Source organism: Dermacentor variabilis, chromosome 2 (assembly GCF_050947875.1).
Source record: "Dermacentor variabilis isolate Ectoservices chromosome 2, ASM5094787v1, whole genome shotgun sequence".
Classification (NCBI taxonomy): Eukaryota; Metazoa; Arthropoda; class Arachnida; order Ixodida; family Ixodidae; genus Dermacentor; species Dermacentor variabilis.
Genome location: NC_134569.1, coordinates 17,175,959 through 17,198,118, shown reverse-complemented (window position 1 = coordinate 17,198,118; position 22,160 = coordinate 17,175,959). Strand labels below are relative to the sequence as shown.

The 22,160-nt window shown below is 45.7% G+C and overlaps 1 protein-coding gene across 1 annotated transcript in view; it reads left to right on the top strand.

Moving 5' to 3' along the window:
* The window catches only part of LOC142570259 (sodium-coupled monocarboxylate transporter 1-like), a 42,657-nt gene that overhangs the window by 8,933 nt on the left and 11,564 nt on the right, over nucleotides 1-22,160 (top strand). Inside the window, exons 9-16 of the mRNA XM_075678659.1 lie at nucleotides 472-559; nucleotides 2,398-2,513; nucleotides 3,448-3,515; nucleotides 7,301-7,387; nucleotides 8,298-8,479; nucleotides 19,982-20,082; nucleotides 20,435-20,541; nucleotides 21,018-21,083. Of these exons, the coding sequence (XP_075534774.1) occupies nucleotides 472-559; nucleotides 2,398-2,513; nucleotides 3,448-3,515; nucleotides 7,301-7,387; nucleotides 8,298-8,479; nucleotides 19,982-20,082; nucleotides 20,435-20,541; nucleotides 21,018-21,083 (815 nt within the window). The remainder of the gene's footprint in view (nucleotides 1-471; nucleotides 560-2,397; nucleotides 2,514-3,447; nucleotides 3,516-7,300; nucleotides 7,388-8,297; nucleotides 8,480-19,981; nucleotides 20,083-20,434; nucleotides 20,542-21,017; nucleotides 21,084-22,160) is intronic.

The following is a 22,160-nucleotide window of genomic DNA, read 5'->3' as shown; positions in this document are numbered from 1 at the left end:
CCGATGGGCGTTGAATACAGTGGAATAATATTTGGCTCATATGTTCAGAGGAGCCTCTTCTATAGCTCGGTAACTTAATATGTTCAAGAAGTGTTTCAGGTCCCCTTTAAAGCCTAATTTATCATACTCTGCAATTTACTGTGTTCTGTTTATCGCTTCCTGTTAATGACAAACTCATATCCAGCCATCGTCTCGCCAGTATCAGTAAGTACACTAGTAGTAGATAGTAGTGGTATTGGCTGACTGAAGATAGGGGCATGAAACATTGTTCATTATTAAATTTAAATGCCGCGGCAAATTTCTGAACCGGTGACCATAGCGCGATCTATGTTGCCGACGCTGCAAAACAGTGAAGGTAATGTTACTTTGGGCGGATACTTCGAGATTAAAAGCCAACCAGCGACGGTTCACATCCATACAAATTGAAATAAGGAGGACCGTGTTACCCGGCTAATGGTACTACATGCGCAGGTAAATCCATTTTTCGTCATGGACATACTGGAAGCTACCCAGGTGTTCCTGGCCTCATCGTGTCTGGAATATTCAGCGGAGGACTGAGGTATGCGTTAGCTTTTTGTTCTTATTCACTGACCTGTAAAGGTTTTTTTCTTTTTTTAGGCTCACTCAGCCAAAAATCAATCTCACAATACCTGGCATCACGAAAAAAGCTGATCTATCATCACCAGCCCTTAAACAGCTCACACTACTATTTTTCTACGAGAGCTACCGTGACACTACACATATCTACACTGAAGGATCTGTCTTGCTAAACGGCTCCGCGGCGGCAATCGTGATACCAGCGACAGCCACAACAATCAAATTTAAGACGACTCACGCGACAACGTCGACGGCAGCAGAGCTCGCAGCGCTCCTTACTGCCCTTCATTACATTGGTGATGAACTGCCACACAAGTGGACGGTATTCTGCGATTCCAAGGTGTCACTGCAGTCTCTACTGTCACCTTTACGACGCGGACCGCACGGGCAGCTAATATTTCACATTACAGAGACGTTACACCATATAAGTGATGCAGGCCATGAAATAACCTTCCAATGGCTTCCAAGTCACTGCGGGATTATCGGCAATGAACGGGCCGATCAAGCTGCCCGCTCAGCCCATATTGAGGAGCACCACGTACCAATTCCGCTTTCTAGAACTGACGCAGCACGGAAGCTCCACCTGCTTGCTCGGCAGTGCACCACGTCGCAATGGAATGACAAACATTTAAGAAATACTCGACTGTACTCCCTTGATCCAACATTAAGACTCCGAGCGCCATCACAGCTTCGCCGTGGAGACGCCACGCTCTTGTATCGACTGTGCTTGGGCGTTGCCTTCACCAAAGCCTATGCATTCCGCATAGGGATGACCAACACCGCAACCTGTGACCACTGCGGCCATGACGAATCAATTGACCATATTTCGTGCGCTTGTCCGCAGTACAGTTCACAGAGGAAATGCCTTCGCCACGAACTTGACCAACTGGACAACCAACCGCTATCGGAAAAAAGAATTCCACACCACCGAAGGGACCTAACGTCACAGAAGAAGGCCGTGGAAGCGCTATTGCACTTTCTGCGATCTACCGGCCTTTGCGAACGTCTTTAACTGGAACGCCTTTTGTGTTCTCCATGTGTGCGTGTTTTTATAGTTTTTTTAGCGTTTTCCTCTCTGTCATCTTTCTAACCCCTATCTCCCATACCCAATGTAGGGTAGCAAACCGGAGACTGATATCTGGTTAACCTCCCTGCCTTTCCTCTTCAACTCTTTTTCTCTAGCTCTCTCTTTGTTTTTGAGACTATTGAAGCTCAGCGTAGTTGGCGACGACAAGGAGCCTGTCTTGCCCGCAAAAAAGAAAACTTTGACCGTCTAACCGTCGCGGAGCGGCAATGATGAAAATGGCTAGAAGCGTTTCTAATTTTCAAATGTTCATTATCTAATCAATTAATATTTTCTATATACCATGCTGCTTGAGTGTGGTTGATGTACTTTCTTTTTCACACTAGCCTAGCCTCTCCATTTCCGTTTCTCAGCTTTTTTCGACCGCGCTGTCAGAACGCTTACTTTATTTTCTTCTTTTGCCTCCCACATAAATAATACACTGTTTCACAGCCGATGTATTACTCGTTGCGTGACGGAGTCATCTGTCTTTTGTCGTGAACGTCGGCTGCATTATCCGCGACCTTGTTCGCTGCTGCAGGATGTGGCCATTGCAAACGATTTCTCACGCCAGCCCAGGCATCGATTTCAGCCTCGCGTTGTCAGCTTCAGGCGCAGCACTTATGTGATTTATGCCTGTGACAATACATGACTACGCATTCGCCTACAATGTGGCTTATCGCGGCAAAGAGTAACCGAATTCCTGCCATTTATTTATTTCCTTTCTTTATTTGCAGCGGCGTATCTGCAAGCCTCAGCTCCCTGGCGACAACGACACTTCAGGATATCGTAAAGACTTACATCAAGCCGGACCTTGGAGATAGGGCTGCTGGCATTTTACTGAAAGTTCTTAGTAAGCTTACTAAAACAGAAATTTACAGCTGCCGTTTAGCTCCCACTTGGTGGCCATGTATGCGTGATTATGAATTATGGATTGTAGCCAAAGCAAAGACAACATTTGAAACGTCCTCTTTTACGTTGCCGAATATAGCCTTTATTGGCCGCGCGATCTCGTGCTATCCGAATAGCCTCCATTACATCTGTTACATTCCGCCTAAGCTTGTGCGCCTGACCACGAAAATTATGAAAATTCAGAAATTGCGAAAGAGCCAGCATATTTTGCAGCTTAAGCGGGCCGCCTGCAAATGAGGGGCTCACTCAGCGCTTCACCGTGCACGGTGGCCATGGTGCAGTGCACCTCGTGACTGCTTTCTTTGTCGCCCTTTGTGGTCAGGTGTGTATGTTGAGTTTCAGATTCACTACGTTCTTCGAAAGTTACTAGCAGCCCTATGAAACGCGTAGCATTCGGTAACTGCCATACGATTGCGCACATGGTTCAGAGCAACATTATGTTTACGTTATACGGTTTCTGTATGCTTTTCTTTTGTCACCATTGTTTGCCTATATCTGCATGTGTCCTGTTCCTCGTCGATGCTGCCCGTACCCCTCGCGAAGTTTATACGAACTGCTAGTTAACTCGTCCGCATTTGAGAGTAGAAATGTGTGTCTGAATGAACTCCTCAGTATAGAATGTAACATTTGCCAGCTATAGTCGCGCCATATGTGAGCGTAAGTTGCCCCTGTCCCGTGTGTCCGAACAGTCGCAATGTGTGGCACATGACACCGCTTTTATATGGCAGTATGTCCTAGTATATGTATACTTGTGAATTAAAAAGGGTGCGTGAGCAGCAAGAGAATAAATCCTCCATTGGCCACCTTGTACAAGCAGCTGTCCTTCCAGATCTCATTCGTTCCGTTGCATTCTTTTTTTCTTCTCGTGCGTCCAGCTGTCGTGTTCGGAGTCATCGTCGTCGCCATGGTGTACGTGGCCCAGCAGATGGGGGACGTCCTGCAGGTAGGTACGCGAAGAACGGAGCGCTTTGCACGGGTCAGAGCAAATGCGTTCACTCGAGGGAGGCGCTAACGTCCGTTCATGGTAAAACTGAAAAACCAATTGGGACGGCCTAATGCACGCACCACTCTACTGCATTGTTGGTGCTCTTTGGCCATATTGTGGCCGCTGCGCCAATGAAATCCTTGAAATCTATTCGAACGATAATATTTCTGGCGGTTTTTCAGTGGTCCGACCGGCGCTAGCTCCGCTCACGTTATCACCACGATCGGTTGTTCGCGAACAGTGGATGATAGCAAAGAAATAGCATCGAGCGAAAGGAATGCTTACACTATAGAAGCCCGAAGGCGATTTTTCCCCGGAACGTTTCAGCTCTTACTTTGTGCCACGATAAAGCATCGCAGCTACTCAGCCCAGAACGTTAACAGAATTGTGAATTGATGGTTCACAGTGCTGCGATATTTGAAAGCTAATGGATTGAGTCAGCGTCTGTGATCCGGACTGAGTGGACGAACGATATCCCCAGTAGATTTTCTCCTCTTTTAATCTTTCCGTCCCCTTTTCCCTTTCCCCAGTGTAGGGTAGCCAACCGGGCTAAGTCCTGGTTAACCTCCCTACCTTTCCTTTATCATTTGCTCTCTCTCTCTCTCTCTGATGGTTCACAGTAACTGTACCAGCTGGCTCCTTTTCGTTCAACGCGAATCTGGGTCCAAATTCGCAACGCTTTTAGCTCATAAGAAATAGGCACAAAACAATCCTGGGGCCGTATACCATAAAACTATTCCAATATGTTTCTATTCCAATCTCCTGACGTCAAATTTGCGAAACCGCCGACGCAAGCATCGGGTGGTCACCCGCAGGGTTGTCTGAACATACCAATCAAATACTCCCCTCGTTCACAGGAGGTCACTTTTGTTTGCTTAAAAAGCGAATAACATTGTCTATACTGAGCGGCTTGTCTTATCTAATTGGCTCACAAGAGGCGAGGAGCATTCTCAAGTGGAGAGGGATTCGGTGGGGCCGAGCCGCTGCACTGAATATCGATAACGGGATGAAGAGGATGGTGCCGGCGTCTGCGATCGGTCCGCTTTCTCTTACTTAGCTTGCGGTGGCTCGTCGACAATCGCGGCGGCATGCAACGGAAGCTTAAGAATGACGCTAAAATGGATCCTCAGCAAAGAATAGTTGGCAGAACGAGGTCGTAAACGTGCCGAAAGTTCTCGAAAACGTAACACGGCCACGCAAAAAGTTTTATTAGACGCAAATAAACCCGTGCTCTCCGACAGGGGCGAGTAGCCAGTGCTGGAGCGATCGGCGGCAGCCATCTTTTATTCCTTTCGGAAAGGGGCAGCCTGCGGCTATTCAGAAGAAAATTCAGTTTTGTTCGGCATATTAATGCATCTTTAACGCGTACGCGTCACTTTGATGCCGTAAGTTTCTGCGGTTTTGTGACGTCGCGTGAGAGGCAGGTGAAGTGGGTGCAGCCCGAAAACTTTGACCAATAGACGAGGGCTAATGGCAAAAACGCGTTGAATAAGAAATAACTTGTTTTGTTCGGTCAAATTATGCATAGTCATTGTGTCACGTCATATCAGATGGGGAGCTATCGCGGTTTTTGTGACGTCGCGTGACAGACAGGTGAAGTAGGGGTGGTCCAAAAAATTTTGTGCCAATCGCGGTGGGCTGATTGCAGAATTGGAATAGAAAAGTTTGGAATAGTTTTACGTTATAGTGCCCCTGATGAATGTCCACTGAGCGAAGCTCTTTTAGTTTTGGAGAACGGTGCATTGAAACACAACACATCGTATATGTGCAATGTACAGGTCTCTTTCTTCACAGATTACAACGCGTCCATGGTTTCGGGTCGTTTCTTTACTTCTCGTTCAGCATCTGTCTGGATTTCCCGAGGAGACACCATTCATAACTGAGACAAAGGGTCTTCTACAGTCTCTTTTATATGAGTCTGATGACGTCGATTGCTACTTTCTGATTTAATATTACTTGAGAGCACATTTTTTTCCCAGTTATTTGCGAATCAGCTGCTCTTGCTACTGCCGAGAGACCCCGTGATGACGATTTCCCGAGCATTTAAATCAGTTACTTCTACACGCATGCTTCATAAAATCAGTTGAGTACAATCAGTTGAGCGCACATACGTTAGTCTAACGTTATAGTCAATCGGGGCGGGTTAGATATTCATGAGGGTTAAATGTGCGCGGAAGGGGTGCAGGATGTGTGGACCAGAATTAGGCCCTGTATAAGCCGACATATATGACGTCAGTGTGCATCTGCACGGTCGATATAGGTTAGAAGAATCAAAAACCAAAGTGAGGGAGTGAAGTGCCAAGAAAGCTTCACTTTACAACTTGTTTGTTATTGGCTAGCTAGATTCGCTAATGTTACATCCCCTATCACGATTGTCCAGCGCCTGCTATTTACCATCCCAAGCTAGCGTACAAATAAAATATCTCACGAGTACGGTCCTTGGTTCCGGTGCAGAGCTCCTCACGGTCTAACAAAAATGAGTTCTCAGAAGCGCCGAGCATGTATGCAGCGTGCCGTATACAGGGACCACCTTCTTTGCTGTCTTCAATGTAGGACAACGCTAGAGCTGGGCGATCCCTAAATTAACCTTCCGCTCAACCAATGATTTAACGCGATTAACTTCAACCATAACCAAGTGAACATCGCTAGCTTGTGATCAACAGAAATCGGGCCCCTCGATTCACTTTCCTCTCAAACTTTAAGCACGAAAGTGATACGAACGCAGAAGCCAAATGTGCCTTCCACTTGTCTCGGGACATTTTCTGCTCGTAGGTAAGCCATACTCTGGCTAAGCAAAGTGAGTGCAATTAACCATGTTTTATTGCTTTTCGCCCGCTCAGACAGCGTACAGCGATCAAAAGTGCAGGCTTGAAGCATACGTTAACGTGTAGATGTGAGAAGGCGGCCGCTTTCTCCGTATTGTCCGTTGATACGAACTCCATTGTGTCAGTGAATTAACAGTAAAGTCTGCTGCCTAATACAAAGTATTTATATTCGTTATTCTTTATTATCGATGTCATTAATGAAAAAGAAAAAAAAAACACGGCTGAATACACCGCTCAATAAATCAGCTAACGGCCAGTGTCATTTATCGGGGACGACATTCGCTTTCATCTACTTTCCACGGAAATTTGGTACCCCACGGCGAAAAGATCGACCCGCGAACGAAATGGTGTGGACTAAAGGCATGGTTCCATGACCATCGCTGGGCACGAACGAAACTAACTTTCAGTCTTTTTTTTTTATTGCGTTAGCATTAGGAGTGGAAAAGTCAAAGTGGAAAGAAGTGTATGTGTGTGAGGAGTGGGAAGCCACTTACGTGGTAGGGGTATATGTAACACACGCACACACACACACACACACACACACACACACACACACACACACACACACACACACACACACACACACACACACACACACACACACACACACACACACACACACACACACACACACACACACACACACACACACACACACACACACACACACACACACACACACACACACACACACACACACAAACACACAGTGAGCTTTCGAATCGTGGATCCGGGACCCCGAAGAGGTGCCATGCAATGCTAACGCATTTCTTTGGCATTTACCGTTAAATGGCCACAGAATGTCTTTTTTCTTCTTTTTTTCTCCTTCCTCTTATTCGTGCGACGTCTATAGAAAAACACGCTGTTTCAGTCAGCTTGAGTAAGCGCACGGTTCGTGCTTCAATTACCCTGTTGCAGTCGGCGCTGTCCATCCTTGGTATCGTCGGTGGCCCTCTGGTCGGCGTCTACAGCCTCGGCATCTTCGTCCCGTTCGCCAATTCAATTGTAAGCACGAGCACTTGGCTCTGTTGGCATTACTTTGCATAGCGTAGAGGCAGGCAGCACTGGCGAGGGGTGAGCATCAGCCTTGCAAGCTTGGAGAAGGCATGATTGGCTGATTAACTCGGGTTTAAACACCCTAAGAGAGACGGCTTAGCGGAAGGCTCCGCATTAAATTTTACCACAGCTGGAGTTCGGTAGCAGAACTGAGCCACAAGGACTTTTTCTCAATACAGCTGAATTCTCCAAGTTCTCCAAGACTTGACCAGCCAATGCAGCCTGATTAAGGCTTAGCCACCAAACTCAGCTGTGCATCCCAGAACCCGTTGACGCAGCCCGCGTAAATCGCGAGTGCAGCCTTCATATGAAAATTTCATACGAAGTGTGTGTGTGTGTGCGTGTGTGTGTGTGTGTGTGTGTGTGTGTGTGTGTGTGTGTGTGTGTGTGTGTGTGTGTGTGTGTGTGTGTGCGTGCGTGCGTGCGTGCGTGCGTGCGTGTGTGTGTGTGTGTGTGTGTGTGTGTGTGCGCGTGCGTGTGTGTGTGTGTGTGTGTGTGCGTGTGTGTGTGTGTGTGCGTGTGTGTGTGTGCGTTCGTGCGTGCGTGAGTGCGTGAGTGTATGTGTGTTTAACGCATGTTCGGAGTATTAGAACATACAGAATTTTTAAAGATCGCCTGTGGCAGATAGCGTAATTGTAGCGCTATAGTTTGGTCAATCACTCGAAACGGCAGACGTTACGCGCACGAGAAATCGAAATGCACAATCGATTAATGAAAAAAGATCACTAAATAGCTATTTGATTCATTAACAACTGTAGCCAGTGAGCCTTAAGTTTCTCAAGCTTGAGGTCAGCCAGTTACATACTGTACGGAAATGCAAGCTTACTTCACTGAAGCCTCAACCCTCTTTTCGGGACAGGGAGCCACTGCGGGCTTGGTGGCCGGTGTGGCGACCCTGTCCTGGATCAGCGTGGGCGCCTATCTCCGGAGGCCGCTTCACTGGCGACCGCCGGTCTCGGTCGACGGTTGCGTTCCGCTGTACCTGAATGCAACGGGCCTCGAGCAGCCGGTTCTTCCTGCTGCCAACATCGACGCGCACAAGTAAGCAGCTAGGCGAACACCATATAAAAGGCCTCGCAACAACTCGCGTCTGCATGGATCGAGGAAGATTTTTCACCGCGAATGCAACTAATCAGAAAAACGCTCCGTGATTTCTCACGCGCAAAGCGCCAGCAGAACGATAAATATAAATTGCAGTTTGGTAAGCTTATAAAGGACAACGGAACTTTCACAGTCAACCCTTCAAGCAATGAAGTGGTCGCCATCCCTAGACACGAGGCTCCCGCGAGTGGCAGTTGACGTTTCAATGCGCTGCAACTAACAAAACACTGTCTATTATTGTGACAAATTTTACAAGTCTTTTCAGAAAACTGGATCACCTTTATGCGTTTGTCGAGTCCTGCTCAGCTGATATAATACTGGGAACAGAGCCATGGCTGTCGTGCGATGTGTCCGGCAATGAATTATCCCCTTTTAAAACTTTATTTTGTTTAGAAAAGACAGGGTAGAAACACGAGGCGGTGGTGTTATAACTGCAGTAAAGAAAACATTCTAAGCACGCCTACTTGACACGGGTTCCTATATTGAAATTTTGTGGGTCATGCTTCAGATTTCATGTGTAGTTTATGCCGTTGGTGTTTGTTACCGTCCTCCAGACTCACAAGACACGTTCATTAAAGGCCTAAACGAATCGCTAACCTTTGTATGTAACAAATTTTCCGGCTCACCTATTGTTCTTGCTGGCGACTTCAATTACCCTGGAATTAACTGGTGGACCGTTACAGCTGAAGGCGGCCCAAGGTAAGCTGAATGTAAGGATTTTCTTGACGACATTTCTTCTTACGGATTAAGCTAAATACTTTCCTTACTAACACTGGGGGATGCTATCTTGGACCTTGTGCTGACCACTGAACCTGTCAACGTGTCTGTTCATGTGTTAGATTGCATTAGTGACCACAACGTCCTTCATTGTGAATACGATATAAAGCGCTAAACAAGCTTACAGAAAAATAAAACAATTTATGATTATGCAAGAGCAAATGTTGAAATGATCACCAGCGAGCTCTCGGCTTGTTGTGTAGAATTCTTGAGCGGCATGCATGATCATGATAGCAATGATAACTGGATGATTGTTTGTAACAAGCTGACTGAACTTAAAGAAAAGTACATACCAAAAATACAAATAACTCTGTCTACTGGAAGTGTGTGGTTCACCTCTCACGTAAGGCGCTGTATTAATGGAAAAAGGCGCGCTCATTCAAAAGCTAAAATTTCGACATATGACGATGCCTGGAAGTGCTAGCGGGAACAATCCAAGTTATGCAAAACCGAAATTGAAGCAGCTAAAGACAAAATTTTCAACCATGATATTTCCAACATGTTTGCAAACAACACAAACAAATTCTGGAAAGTAATAAACCCCAAACCGTCGTCATCAGGCTTCATTTCCATAAAGGAATACAATGAATTCCTTCCATCATCGGGGGTCGCTACTGCATTAAATTCATTTTTCTGTTCTGTTTTTACAAGTGAACTTCCCCCCGTTCCCGCTAACATTGAATTCGGTTCTGTTACCTCCATCATGAATGATATCATAATCACCCAAAAGGGCATTGAAGCTGCTATTGACCGTCTTTCTAACAGCTCGGCTCCCGGTCCAGACGGAATGTGTCCAAAACTACTAAACATAACTAAACCAGTGAAATCTCGCATTCTCGCCGCTCTTTTTCAGTAATCCATTGATTCAGGATGCGTTCCTGACGAATTATGAGGCACGTCGTAGTGAGAGACTCCGGATTAATTTTGACCGCTTGGGTTTCCATAACGTGCAACCAGTGCACGGGTGCTTTTGCATTTCATCCCCGTCGAAATGCGGCCGCCGCAGCCGGGATTCGATCCTGCGCCCTCAGGCTTAGTAGCGCAATGCCATAGTAACTTTGCCACCACGGCGGTTAATTCGTAAATTGCATTATGTGACGCAAGGTAATGAATGAAAAAAGTTAATGCTAGTCCCACTAACGAGCGTACTGAACATGTTACTTAGTATTTTTTATTTACAGTATGTGAACACAATTATTGTTGTAAATGTGTAGATTTAACTGGTATGTTAAACTTTCACACACACACACACACACACACACACACACACACACACACACACACACACACACACACACACACACACACACACACACACACACACACACACACGCACACGCACACACATATGTATATATATCCAGTTCCGGGGGGGAGGTGCCATATATGTCCGAAGACCGACCCCCCCCCCCCTCCCCTTTTCCACCTGCTTGACTGGCGTAAATGGTAAAGAATGCTCCGGTAACCAACAGCCCTGGCTCATGTACGAACGAAAAAAACAGTCAAAACACAAAGGACAAGAGGAGAGATTCACGCCACAACGACCAGTCGTTGTGGTGTGAATCTCTCCTCTTGTCCTTTGTGTTTTTGACTGGTTTTTTCGTTCAACCAGTCGTTGTGGTGTGAATCTCTCCTCTTGTCCTTTGTGTTTTTGTGTGGTTTTTTCGTTCAAGTATGTACCAACTGGCCCAGATTTCAACCCTTCTGCAAAAAACCAGTCGTTGTGGTGTGAATCTCTCCTCTTGTCCTTTGCGTTTTTGACTGGTTTTTTCGTTCAAGTATTTACCAACTGGCCCAGATTTCAACCCTTCTGCAAAAAACCAGTCGTTGTGGTGTGAATCTCTCCTCTTGTCCTTTGTGTTTTTGACTGGCTTTTCGTTCAAGTATGTACCAACTGGCCCAGATTTCAACCCTTCTGCAATCCAGTCGTTCTGGTGTGAATCTCTCCTCTTGTCCTTTGTGTTTTTGACTGGTTTTTCGTTCAAGTATGTACCAACTGGGCCAGATTTCAACCCTTCTGCAAAACCAGTCGTTGTGGTGTGAATCTCTCCTCTTGTCCTTTGCGTTTTTGACTGGTTTTTTCATTCAAGTATGTACCAACTGGCCCAGATTTCAACCCTTCTGCAAATCATGTACCCGATCTACCAGATGTGTAGTGCTGCAGAATTGTCGGCTGCAGCTTTATCAACATCCTACGTAATAATTGCGCGAATGTACGGGCTAAAAAAATTTATTCGCTAAATGGTTTTTGTGTCGTCAGTATGTATACAGTATGTATCAGTTTTGTATCGTTTGTATTACTTTTTTTATCAGTTTCGCGGTGTTGAATAAAAGATGTGCCTCCTAGTCCTAGCTAACCGTCTTTTTATCGTTTTGTTGTTGCGTGACTTCATGTCACAAATACAGTGTGTTGTTTCAGCTGCACAAAATTTTATAAAAAGGTGTATTTTGCGAAGTTATTTTCCGATATTCAATCAGGTTATGTGTCTTTGTGACCAATAGGAACTCTTTATTGGGCAAAGTATGGCAGATAATTAATAACGATACCTTAAATAACTGCTTAATTAGCAACTATAGAGGAAACATTGCAGTTCGGGAATTGAGGACGCAAATCATATTATCAACTCAACAAAATTTCTCTGAACAATATTGTCTTGGGCGTTAGAGCCCGTAGTGCTTTGGCACTGCGGGCGGCCCAGTATGGCAGTACCAAAAGAAACATGAAATAGTGCACCAGTGACGTCGATATCTGCATACTTTCTATTGCGAGTGCATACCAAGAGTAGCGCAGGCTTCCGCTGCCACGGGCTCCATTGTGGTCTTCTGTTTTTTTGCATGGTGACACCAGCAATCGACGCGGAGCGTGCTCCGTTCCCAAACTTGTGGCGGTACCGCAGCTCGGATAATCACGTTTGCCAATATCAGCAAATAGAAAAACGATTTATGGATAAGAATGAAGAGAACTCGTAATTGCCACAACACTGGCGCCCGCGCAGCGGGGAAACACTGCAGGTGGCGTTTCTAATAGAGTGGGGAGATCAGCGTCACTGACACGCTGTTTTATTTTAGTTTGGGTTCAGGGCTGCTCACAAGCAAAATACTGCACGCCGTAGTACCTACGACGATTTCTGTGAAGCTGTTGTTGGGCAACATACGATTGTCGGGCTTTAATTTTGAAAATGCAATATTGCCTCTAAAATCGCTAATTAAAACTTTACTAAAATATTTTTTTTTACTTGTGAACCATCTTTTCCACGATGCTACACCTGTATGGACTGCCAAGCCTTACAGTCTGACAGCAGATGTGCAAATACGCTTATCAGAAGTTGTCGATGCAGCACCCTGTGTTATTTGGGGCAGAAAATAAGATAGCACGCACACCTGCTACATTTGCGATCTCAGAACAAAAGCGAAAGGGGGCCTCCGGGAGACATGCGCGGTATCCAAGGTGGCTATGCTGGTGCTGAAGCATCACCCCCCCCCCCCCTCCTCCCTGGAAATTTTCTGTATCCTCGCCTTCGTGACTACACCTAGGTCGGGGGGGGGGGGGGGGGGGGTGACCGAAGACCTACGGGCCTCGGGTGCCAGACGACCTAGCTACGCCACTGGATGTAGTGACACCGAAGAACACAGTAGGGAAAACTGTGAATCACGAAAGCAATTCTCTACTGTAGGCGAACCAGTGCCTACAAAAACAAGTGACACTCAAAGCACAACGATAGCGGCGAGTGCAGTCGGCGATCGTCGAAAATCTGATCTGCGGGTCAAGCGCGTCGGCTTCTATACATGACTCGTCGAAGCTTCCGGCGCAATCGCTGGTACCCGCGTGCCTTCCAGCAAGTGCTTCTCAACTCGCGTCGCGCAACCAATCAGATTACACAAGGTTCGGTGACAACAGACAACACATTCGAGAACTTTCTGATACATGCAGGCGCGTCCTGCGCCGACCGATTACGTTTGACAGTCACCACAGAAATGTAAACAAGTACACGGGTCAATATATATATATATATATAGTCATATCATGAGCAGCCAGCAAACACTAACACCAAGGACAACATAGGGGAAATTAGTTGTGCTTAATAAAATGGAATGAAGAAACGATAAATTCATGGAAATTAAAGTGGATGAAAAAACAACTTGCCGCAGGTGGGAACCACCCGCGTGGTTCCCACCTGCGGCAAGTTGTTATATATATATATATATATATATATATATATATATATATATATATATATATATATATATATATATATATATATATATATATATATATATATAAGAAGCCAGAAAGAAATGACACCAAGGACAACATAGGCGATATTACTTGTGCTTACTAATTGGATTAAAGAAATAGATTAATGGAAAGGAAAGTGGATAAAAAAGACAACTCGCCGCAGGTGGGGAACGATCCCACGTGTTCGCATTACGTGTGCAATGCTCTACCAACTGTTAGTGCGCTGTATTCAATTTGTGTACGAAACTTCAAATATTCGTCCATCCCTAATATAAACGTTTTCATTAGGCGACTGTCACACGGTACATAATAGCGCGTCTGCGAAGGCCGTCTCCAGAGTGTCTATAAACTTGCCATCGAGACAGCGATCAGGTGCTACCCGATTCCGAACAAACAGACGATGTCGAAAGAACAAAGCGGCTGCAGCATCTGGTGCTTTAATTTAAACGATAAAGGTAACGCGGGGGAAAAACTGCGCGTGTTGTGACCGCATAGGTGCGGTGGGAAAGCTCGGTGATTGCAGTTGTACAAAAAGCAGAGAATAGAACCCATTTTAATAACAATCCCTGATGACACAGAGGCATCCTAGGGTTGTTTAATGCATATCCCTATTCGGACGCTGGGGATATCCTAAGTATGTACCAAAATGATACTCAAAAACTTCCAACTGAAACACCGAAAGAGGCCCTATGGATGCTCTAGCTAGGAGATTTTTCGATGTCGTTGGGACAGTATTCGGACGTAGAATCCCGGAATGGGAGTTCGTTTGGATGCTATTAATAGCTTGTTTGTTGATGCTACCCTGTGACTTTCCAAACTTCTAACGTGTCATGCAAAGTCGCTGTGAAAGGGTGAAAGTTCCAGTGGATTAATTTTGACACTGTAGATATGTAATACAAGAAGTAACGAAGTTACCTCTATTTTTTTTACAGATATAACAAGGTAAGTAGAAATGAGTATAAAAGAGAAAGGGTCGACCAAGTGTCGACGTTAAAGGAGACAAGGTCGACGTACATAGTGATACAAATGATTCGAACATTCAATGTTGATTATATCTCTCGATTCTGTCTCTTTTTCATGTCATTATTTACTCATTTCATATCTTATTCGTGTCATATTTCACGCGCAATCACGCCGACCTTGTCTACTTTACCGTCGACACTTGGCTGACCCTTTCTTTTACCAAGAGGCCAGGTGGGCCGTTCCCGGAGATGTGCACTCTGTGGTGCAATGTGGTTAACATTCGACGATATTGGCACTAGTTGCGCCCGTACTGTTATTTTACCTACTGTGCGACTAATTTTCGCTTCTTGCGGGCGCCGCCGACGCCACCTTCGAGCCCTGCCAAATCCATGGAGCGAACTTGCTCCATTTCCCCAAGCGTATCGTAGGGCGGCTTTGCCACAAGATATCTATATCTAAGGTGGTGCACCCTTTACAAGGTTATAGTGCCATGTGGTTATTTTCCGACTATATTGGCGATAATTACTCCCGTACCGTTAGTTCTACCTACTCTTCAACTAATTCTCACTTTTATTGCAATAGCAATTATGTGGACACTCTTGACGCATTTCCACAGTCGGTGTCGGCGTCGCCGTGAGCTTCCGTATAACATCCAAGTGCAATAACATCGTGGCCGCGCACCGTACGCCGTATGTGCGAGTGAAAACGTGCGAGGTCACGTGAGCCGACGATGGTGGCGCGATCTCCGAGCGCAAGGGAAGGAACAGGGAGAAAGCGCGCCGTCTTCCATCGTGCGCAAAGTACCAAGGAGGGCGGCTGCGTATAGCGATACCGAGCGGGCCCTATGTTGAAGGCGATCTGCGATGGGGAAAGATTGCGCCGAGTGCTGATACCGTCGTGTGCACCGTGTTCGCACCGCTTTGTTCGGGTTGAAGCGAGAGGAAGCTCGAAGGTCAATTCGCGCGCTGCTGCTGCCGCGCTTCCTCATGCCAGCGTTTTGAGAGTGAGTGTCCGCGGTCATTGAGTGAGATGTGTTCACGTTTGCTTGCGCGCGTGACACCATGCTTGTTAATTTAGTTAGCAAGCGAATATTTACAAATTTGTATGGCCGATAATACTACTGTCCTTACTTCGTATAGCTGTTTAATAATTTTATATCGCAATTGATGCTTCGCTTTTCGGGCAAAACTGCAACTTTTTGTTTCGTTGAGAGCTACATTTTGTTACCTTTTTCAACTCGCTACAGCGCTTTGGAGGCGCGAAAGGACCGTTTTTATTTCTGGAAGTGGTTACAAGATATGCAGATCTAAGACGCGTCAAACCTGTATAAAATTAGCTAGCACATTGTCTTCAAAAGTTTGTCGTAAGGTGGCTTTGTCCCAACATGTCTATATCTTTTGAAACCTTAAACACCGCTAGGGACGAGACACCGAGTTAGAAGAAGACAGGGCGAACACAGACCAAAAACTGGTTTAATGAAGCCACACAATCCTTCCTGCCTCTTCGAACAATGCGCATGCGCAAGCACAATCCCAAAGCACAGGAACAACAAGGTCCAAGTATGCACCGTGTTCTTCAGTGCAAAGGGCCACAAAGTGGAATGTCCCTTCAGAACCATTGTCACGGAGCGTAGAATATGGCAGGTTACTGTCAGCCGGTATCTGCAAAGAGAGCTCAAGGGGCTGGCACCTGAGGACCCATACAAGATCGCTAGCTCAGACAGACTAGTGGAACTACTCAAAAATAACCTGCCAGGTGTGAACCCGGGCTTCTCGGTTGACATCGAGGAGCGATTCTATTCAATTTCCCACAAGGATTTGTTCCAGGCGGTTCGCGATTGCATTGAAATAGTAGCGTTCCAAAATTCGAGTGGCGTCTCCGTAAGGGGTTCCTAGAGTTGCTGGATGTGTACCTTACCTCAACCAGCGTGAGGTTTCAGGATAACTCTTATGCGCAAAAACGGGTAAACGAATTGGATCAAACGTTGCGCCAGTACTCACTAAAATCTTTTTAGCCGAATTAAATTGACTTAGCATGGAAGCTTGGGCTTGTTGGGTGATTCACTGGAAAAAAGTACACAGCGCAAAAAAGATAGGGCGTGCCCTGTCAGACAGGACAGTGCGTGCGTGTCGCTCTCTTTTTTGCGCTGTGTCCTTTTTTTCTAATGAATTAGATCGCTTGCTGTCGCGGGTGCCTACTGACGACCACATAGTTCGTCTCTTCAGATACATGAACGACATTTAATCCCTGTTGAATATACTAACTCGAACGATGGCCTCGAAGAGGTAGCGAAACAAGTTCATGAATCCTTTAAATTCCCAGCAACCAAGTTGAGTTTCACCTTTGAATTGTCTGATAACACTTTGAAGTTTTTAGACATAAGGCTGTTCTTTAATGATAAGGACCACCTGTGTTGGTCGTACTCGTCTCGTTCAAATCAGGCCCTTAATTCTGCCGTTTGATTCATATCACTCTAAGCTGGTCGAAAGGGGTATTACGGTGTAATGCTTCAGGTCATCTCTTGCCAATTCATATCACCATAAAGTCTAAGTTTCTCCTCCTAGGTGGAACATCTCCGTAATGAAGATTTTCCGCAGATTCTGCTATAGACCATAGCTGAGCCGCTGTTGAAGGTCATATGCCACCGTACCACCGACAATGGGGTTGAAAAAGGAGAAAAGAGAGAGAGGCGAAAGTTTTAGGTAATGCCATATGTCCATAAGGCTTCGCATCGGATGAAGAGTGTGGCCAAAAAATTCGGTGTTGATGTGATTTTTTCAGCGCCTTTCAAGTTGTCGCGTTTATGCCCCCCTTTTAACGTAGATGAACTTAAGAGTGAGAGATTGGGCACAAAACACAGACGCACTTATGTACGATGTAGAACAGAGGTGGTGTACGAGTTTCCGCTGACCTGTGGAACGTTCCATGTGGGGCAAACCGGAAGATGAGATGTATTAATAGGCGTTTACTAGAGAACTCACTAGAACATGGCAGCGGAAAGTGCCTGCCAGTTCATTGTAGGTCATGTGAGAAGAAGTGCAAGCCGACTTTTGATAGGACGAAGGTGCTAGGGCGAGCCAAGGACCACAAAGCACGTGAAATCTTGAAAGCTTCCTTGATAGGAAAATATGCCCCAGATAGGTGCGTTAGCGAACCATCATTGTCTTTTCAAGAAGGAGCTTGACCTTCTTTTTTTTTTTTGTATAGACACGGGCTTGCCAGGGGAGTGTTCTGCAGTCACGCGGTTATGATTGTGCTTTCGCGTGTGCATTGTTCGAAGAGGCAGGATTGGATTTCAATAAACCAGTTAGTCTGCGTTGGTTCTGTCTTCTTCTACCTCGTTGTCTCGTCCCAGCGCATACCAACTAGCTTCCCAACGCACTCTTCATGTCTATATCTATATCGCTGCACCCTTTACCCGGGTATAGTGCAACATGGTTAATTTTAGACTATAGTGGCGTTGATTGCGCCCATACCATATTAGTTTTACCTACTCCACGTCAACCAAGTGCCGACACTAAAGAAGACAAGGTCGACGTACATTGTGGTCAAGTGATTATATCATTAAATGTTATTTGTATCTCTCTATTCCGTCCATTTGTCTCTATTTCATGTTCATTATCCATTCCTTTCATGTCTTATTCGTGTCGTATTTCACGCCTACTGAAGTGCAGCTGGTCTTCTTTAGCGTCGACGCTCGGTTGACCCTTACGCTTTTTCGGCTAAGAGGACAGGTAAGCCGATCCCGGTGATCGTGAAGTTTATGGTGCAGTGTCGCTAATTTTCGACTATATTGGCGCTAATTACGCCCGTATCGCTAGTTTTACCTATTGTTCGACTAATTCTCGCTTTCATTGCGAAATAAATTATATGGACACTCCAGACGCATTTCCCCCGTCGGCGTCGGCGTGGGGTTCCGTGTAAAGTTCCAACGTCGATAAAATCGTCGTCGCGCGTCGTATGCTGTATGTGCAAGTGAAAGCGTGCGAGATCGGGTCGACCATGCACGAAAGGGAATCTCACGCACGAAAGGGAAGAAGCGCGCCGTCTTCCGTCGCGCGCAAGGCTCCGGGGGTAGGGTAGGGACGGGAGGTGCGTTCTACTCCGGGCGACCCGGACGGCCACGCGCGCCCGCCCGGGCCGCTGTATCGTGAAAGCCATCTGCGACGGGGCAGAGCCCGCCGCGCGCTGTTCGCGTTGATGCGAGACGCAACACGAAGGTCAATTCGTCCGCTGTTGCTGCCACGCAGCGTTTTGACAGAGAGTTTTCGCGGTCATCGAGTGAGATGTGTTCATGTTTGCCTGTGCGTACATGACATCATGCTTGTTTAGTTAGTATGCATATGTTTTCAAGTTTATACGGCCTATAGATCTACTACTCTTACTTCGTATAGCTCTCCACTAAATTGCTATCGTAATCGATGCTTCGCCTTTCGGGCGAAACTACGACTTTTTTTTCCAGTGGTCGGAATTTCTCCGCTGACGGTACATGCGCTCACGCGATTTTCGTAGTTTTTCCGTAGTGGCGAGGCACCCTATTTCTTCCCGCCTGTGCTGAAGATTACAGGCCGTGCTTGTTGCCCAAGTCCGCTGCGTTGCTTCGTCTTGTAGACTCAATATACAGCTTCGATTAGACCGACTTCCACACTGGGTGGGTTCTACATGATTTTAAAGCGAATGATCGGAAGAGTATTTGGCCTCCATAGAGCGAACGGGCGGAGAAGAATGCGTAGGTGCGCAGCTATTGACGCCACGCTGTCGTCGTTTTGTTGTCGTTGCGCCGTCATCTTCGTCATTGCCACACCGCCGTCGCCGTCGCCACGCTGTCAAGCCGTCTACCAAAACATGTCGACGATAATTTGTGCCGCCATCATCAAACATTGCTATCGATTTCAGCAATAGTATTAGTAATGTGCAATATGATCCCTATAGTCAGTATTCCGCACTCGTAAGGCCATTCGCTTGCTTTCACAGTCCCGCCCGACGGTGTCTGCAACAATTTTTTTACATGCATAAATACCAGCGTAAAGAGCATACGGTTTATTTCTTGACGGTGCCTAGAGAGGGGAAAGAACCCACGCACATTTTGAAGCCCGACATCCGCGTTACGACCGTATTGCCACGCATGCATTGTTTTGCTTCTTGCCAGTGGGCGATTTGACAGAATTATCACATTCATCGTGTTAGTTCAAATGTTGCTTTGTTTTATGATCCAGATGAGTTCTATTCTTCTACTTCCCTCTGCTATATTGTTCATGCTGTCACTACTCCATGACGCTCCTAACACTGACAGGTACTGCTTCGGCGTGAACTAGAGTCACGATGTAGATTTCATTTACTGAAATCTATTTCAGTCATATTTCAGTGCGTACTTGTAACAAGTAAACACCAGGACTTTCATGGTGAATCATACTAGAGGCCACTGGCTGTGTAAAATAATTTGTTTCATTATCCCTTTCTCGCAGTTCTCAGATCGAGTACATCTACCGCCTGTCCTACCTGTGGTACAGTTTTCTTGGGGCAGTTATCGTCCTTGTCCTGGGATCCTTCGTCAGCCTTCTGACAAGTACGCAAAGACGAAACTCTCGAAAGAAAATTATGGCAATGCTAATCAACACTCCACATATGTACCCAATGACGTCATTCCGCTCATGTCAGCACTTTGGTGTTTGTACTGGCTCATAACGTTACCTGAGTGCTATGATCAGAGAAGTTTGAATGAGATGTTAGTATGCGACATACTTTTTCATTATTTTACACCATTGGCATCTGTTACAAAAGTGGTTCTGTGTCAATTTGCTGTTTACAATTTGAAATGATGAGGCATATATTACAGTAATAAGTGACCTTTCATGACGGATGACATTTTTTTACGATCTTTGTCCTCATCACTGTCTTTATCATATCTAATATATCAGTTCGATGGTCCAAGCCGGTCGAAGAGCGCCTCCTGATTAGGATCACCTGCAAATGTTCTAGACGGGGCACAGAGCGAAATGTCAAGTCGCCTTCGGTGAGCAGTGACGTAAGTTTCTGGCTGACTTGCTATGTTGTTGCCTGAAAATCACTGCTATCTAACAGACACTAATGTAGCTTTCGAAATTTATGCTATAGCACGCAGCACATAAGTCTATACGACTACGTGCAGTGCAAATATTTTAGGATATTGGCTTAATTTGAACTACCCTACAAGAAATCAGAACTGGTATTCGTACACACTTAATGACTGCCCCTTTCCCTATGACTTGCTGCACTCTGCCTTGTCAGATAGGCCTCCCACTGACTAACACTCCTTTTCGAATGTACCTTACATGCCTTATATCACAGTGAAAGTAAAATTAACAATAAGGAGAAAAGGAAAACAATGTATAGCGAGATATCTTTTGTCAGAGTTTCTTTCATGAATTCTGTCCGTACAGTCTTTATGTCACATAGAAATGTGGACGAAGTGTTCATTCTTTTCTACCCATGCGACTATATGATATTTGCGCTTTTCATCAGATTTCGCCCGACGGTGGCCCATTCTTCGTGGAACCAATTGTCCCGGATTCGTCCCATCATAACCTGGTGAGAACGCAATAGTCTGCTGGCAAGCGGTTAATGCAACCGTATGCAGTGGACTTCATTACAATGCATAGTTATCACGGTAGAAAAGACTCAACACCATGCGAAGAAGCGATCTGACAGGAAAGAGTATGAACCAACTAGCCCAGCAGTAACTAATGGTTTAATGCATAGACATCAGTATGCACCAACGTGTTTAACTTAGCTTACAATCTCTCGGATATAACATATTCTCCCAAATATTCCAATATTCTTGTACAAAACGTCGGATACGGAACGTGAATTCAAGGAGCACGTTGCGGAGAATTCAAGGAGCATGTTGCAATCACATGATGGTGCCATTATCAGGTTGTTTAACGATTTGCTGCAAAGATATGCTACTGCTCCGCACCAGCTGGCTCCAACCTGTCGAGCCAAATGCATCGACGATGGCGGTGAACATGGCTGGAAAATTCCTAACTGGCCTTGCTACCTTTTCAGAAGTTTTGCATTCCGAACACACTGGAAGTATAATAAATGATAAAAGCAATAAAAAGGTGACAAGGAATTAAACAATCTTGATGCCAGGTTGCAATACAGACCTTGCACCTAGAAAGGAATCACTCATTGATCTAAGAGTCATGTAAGAATTTTTTTTTTCACTGTAGCATTGCAGATATAAAAATCATGTTCGTTTATGCGAAGTGGAGCTTTTTCCAGGTGTTTTTAATGCAGAACACTTTATTTTAAAGTAAAGTGTCATATCTAGGCAAAGAAACACGAATTCATGACTGCCAGTAAGACTGTGCAGGAGTATGTTTATCTAGGTCAATTACTCATTATGCAAAAAAGAGGTGAGGCGTGCAGACAGGACACAAGAGTAGAGAAGTGGACTACTCTTGTGTCCTGTCTGCACGCCTCACCTCTTTTTTGCATAATGAATCCTTACCAACTAGCTCAGCTTTCTGTCGTTCTAAGCGTCAATTACTCACAGGGGGCCCCGATCATGAGAAGAAAATTAACAAAATTAAAATGGGTTGGAATGCGTAGGGCAGGCATTACCAAATACTGACAGGGAGCTTGTCACAGACGTTGAAAAGT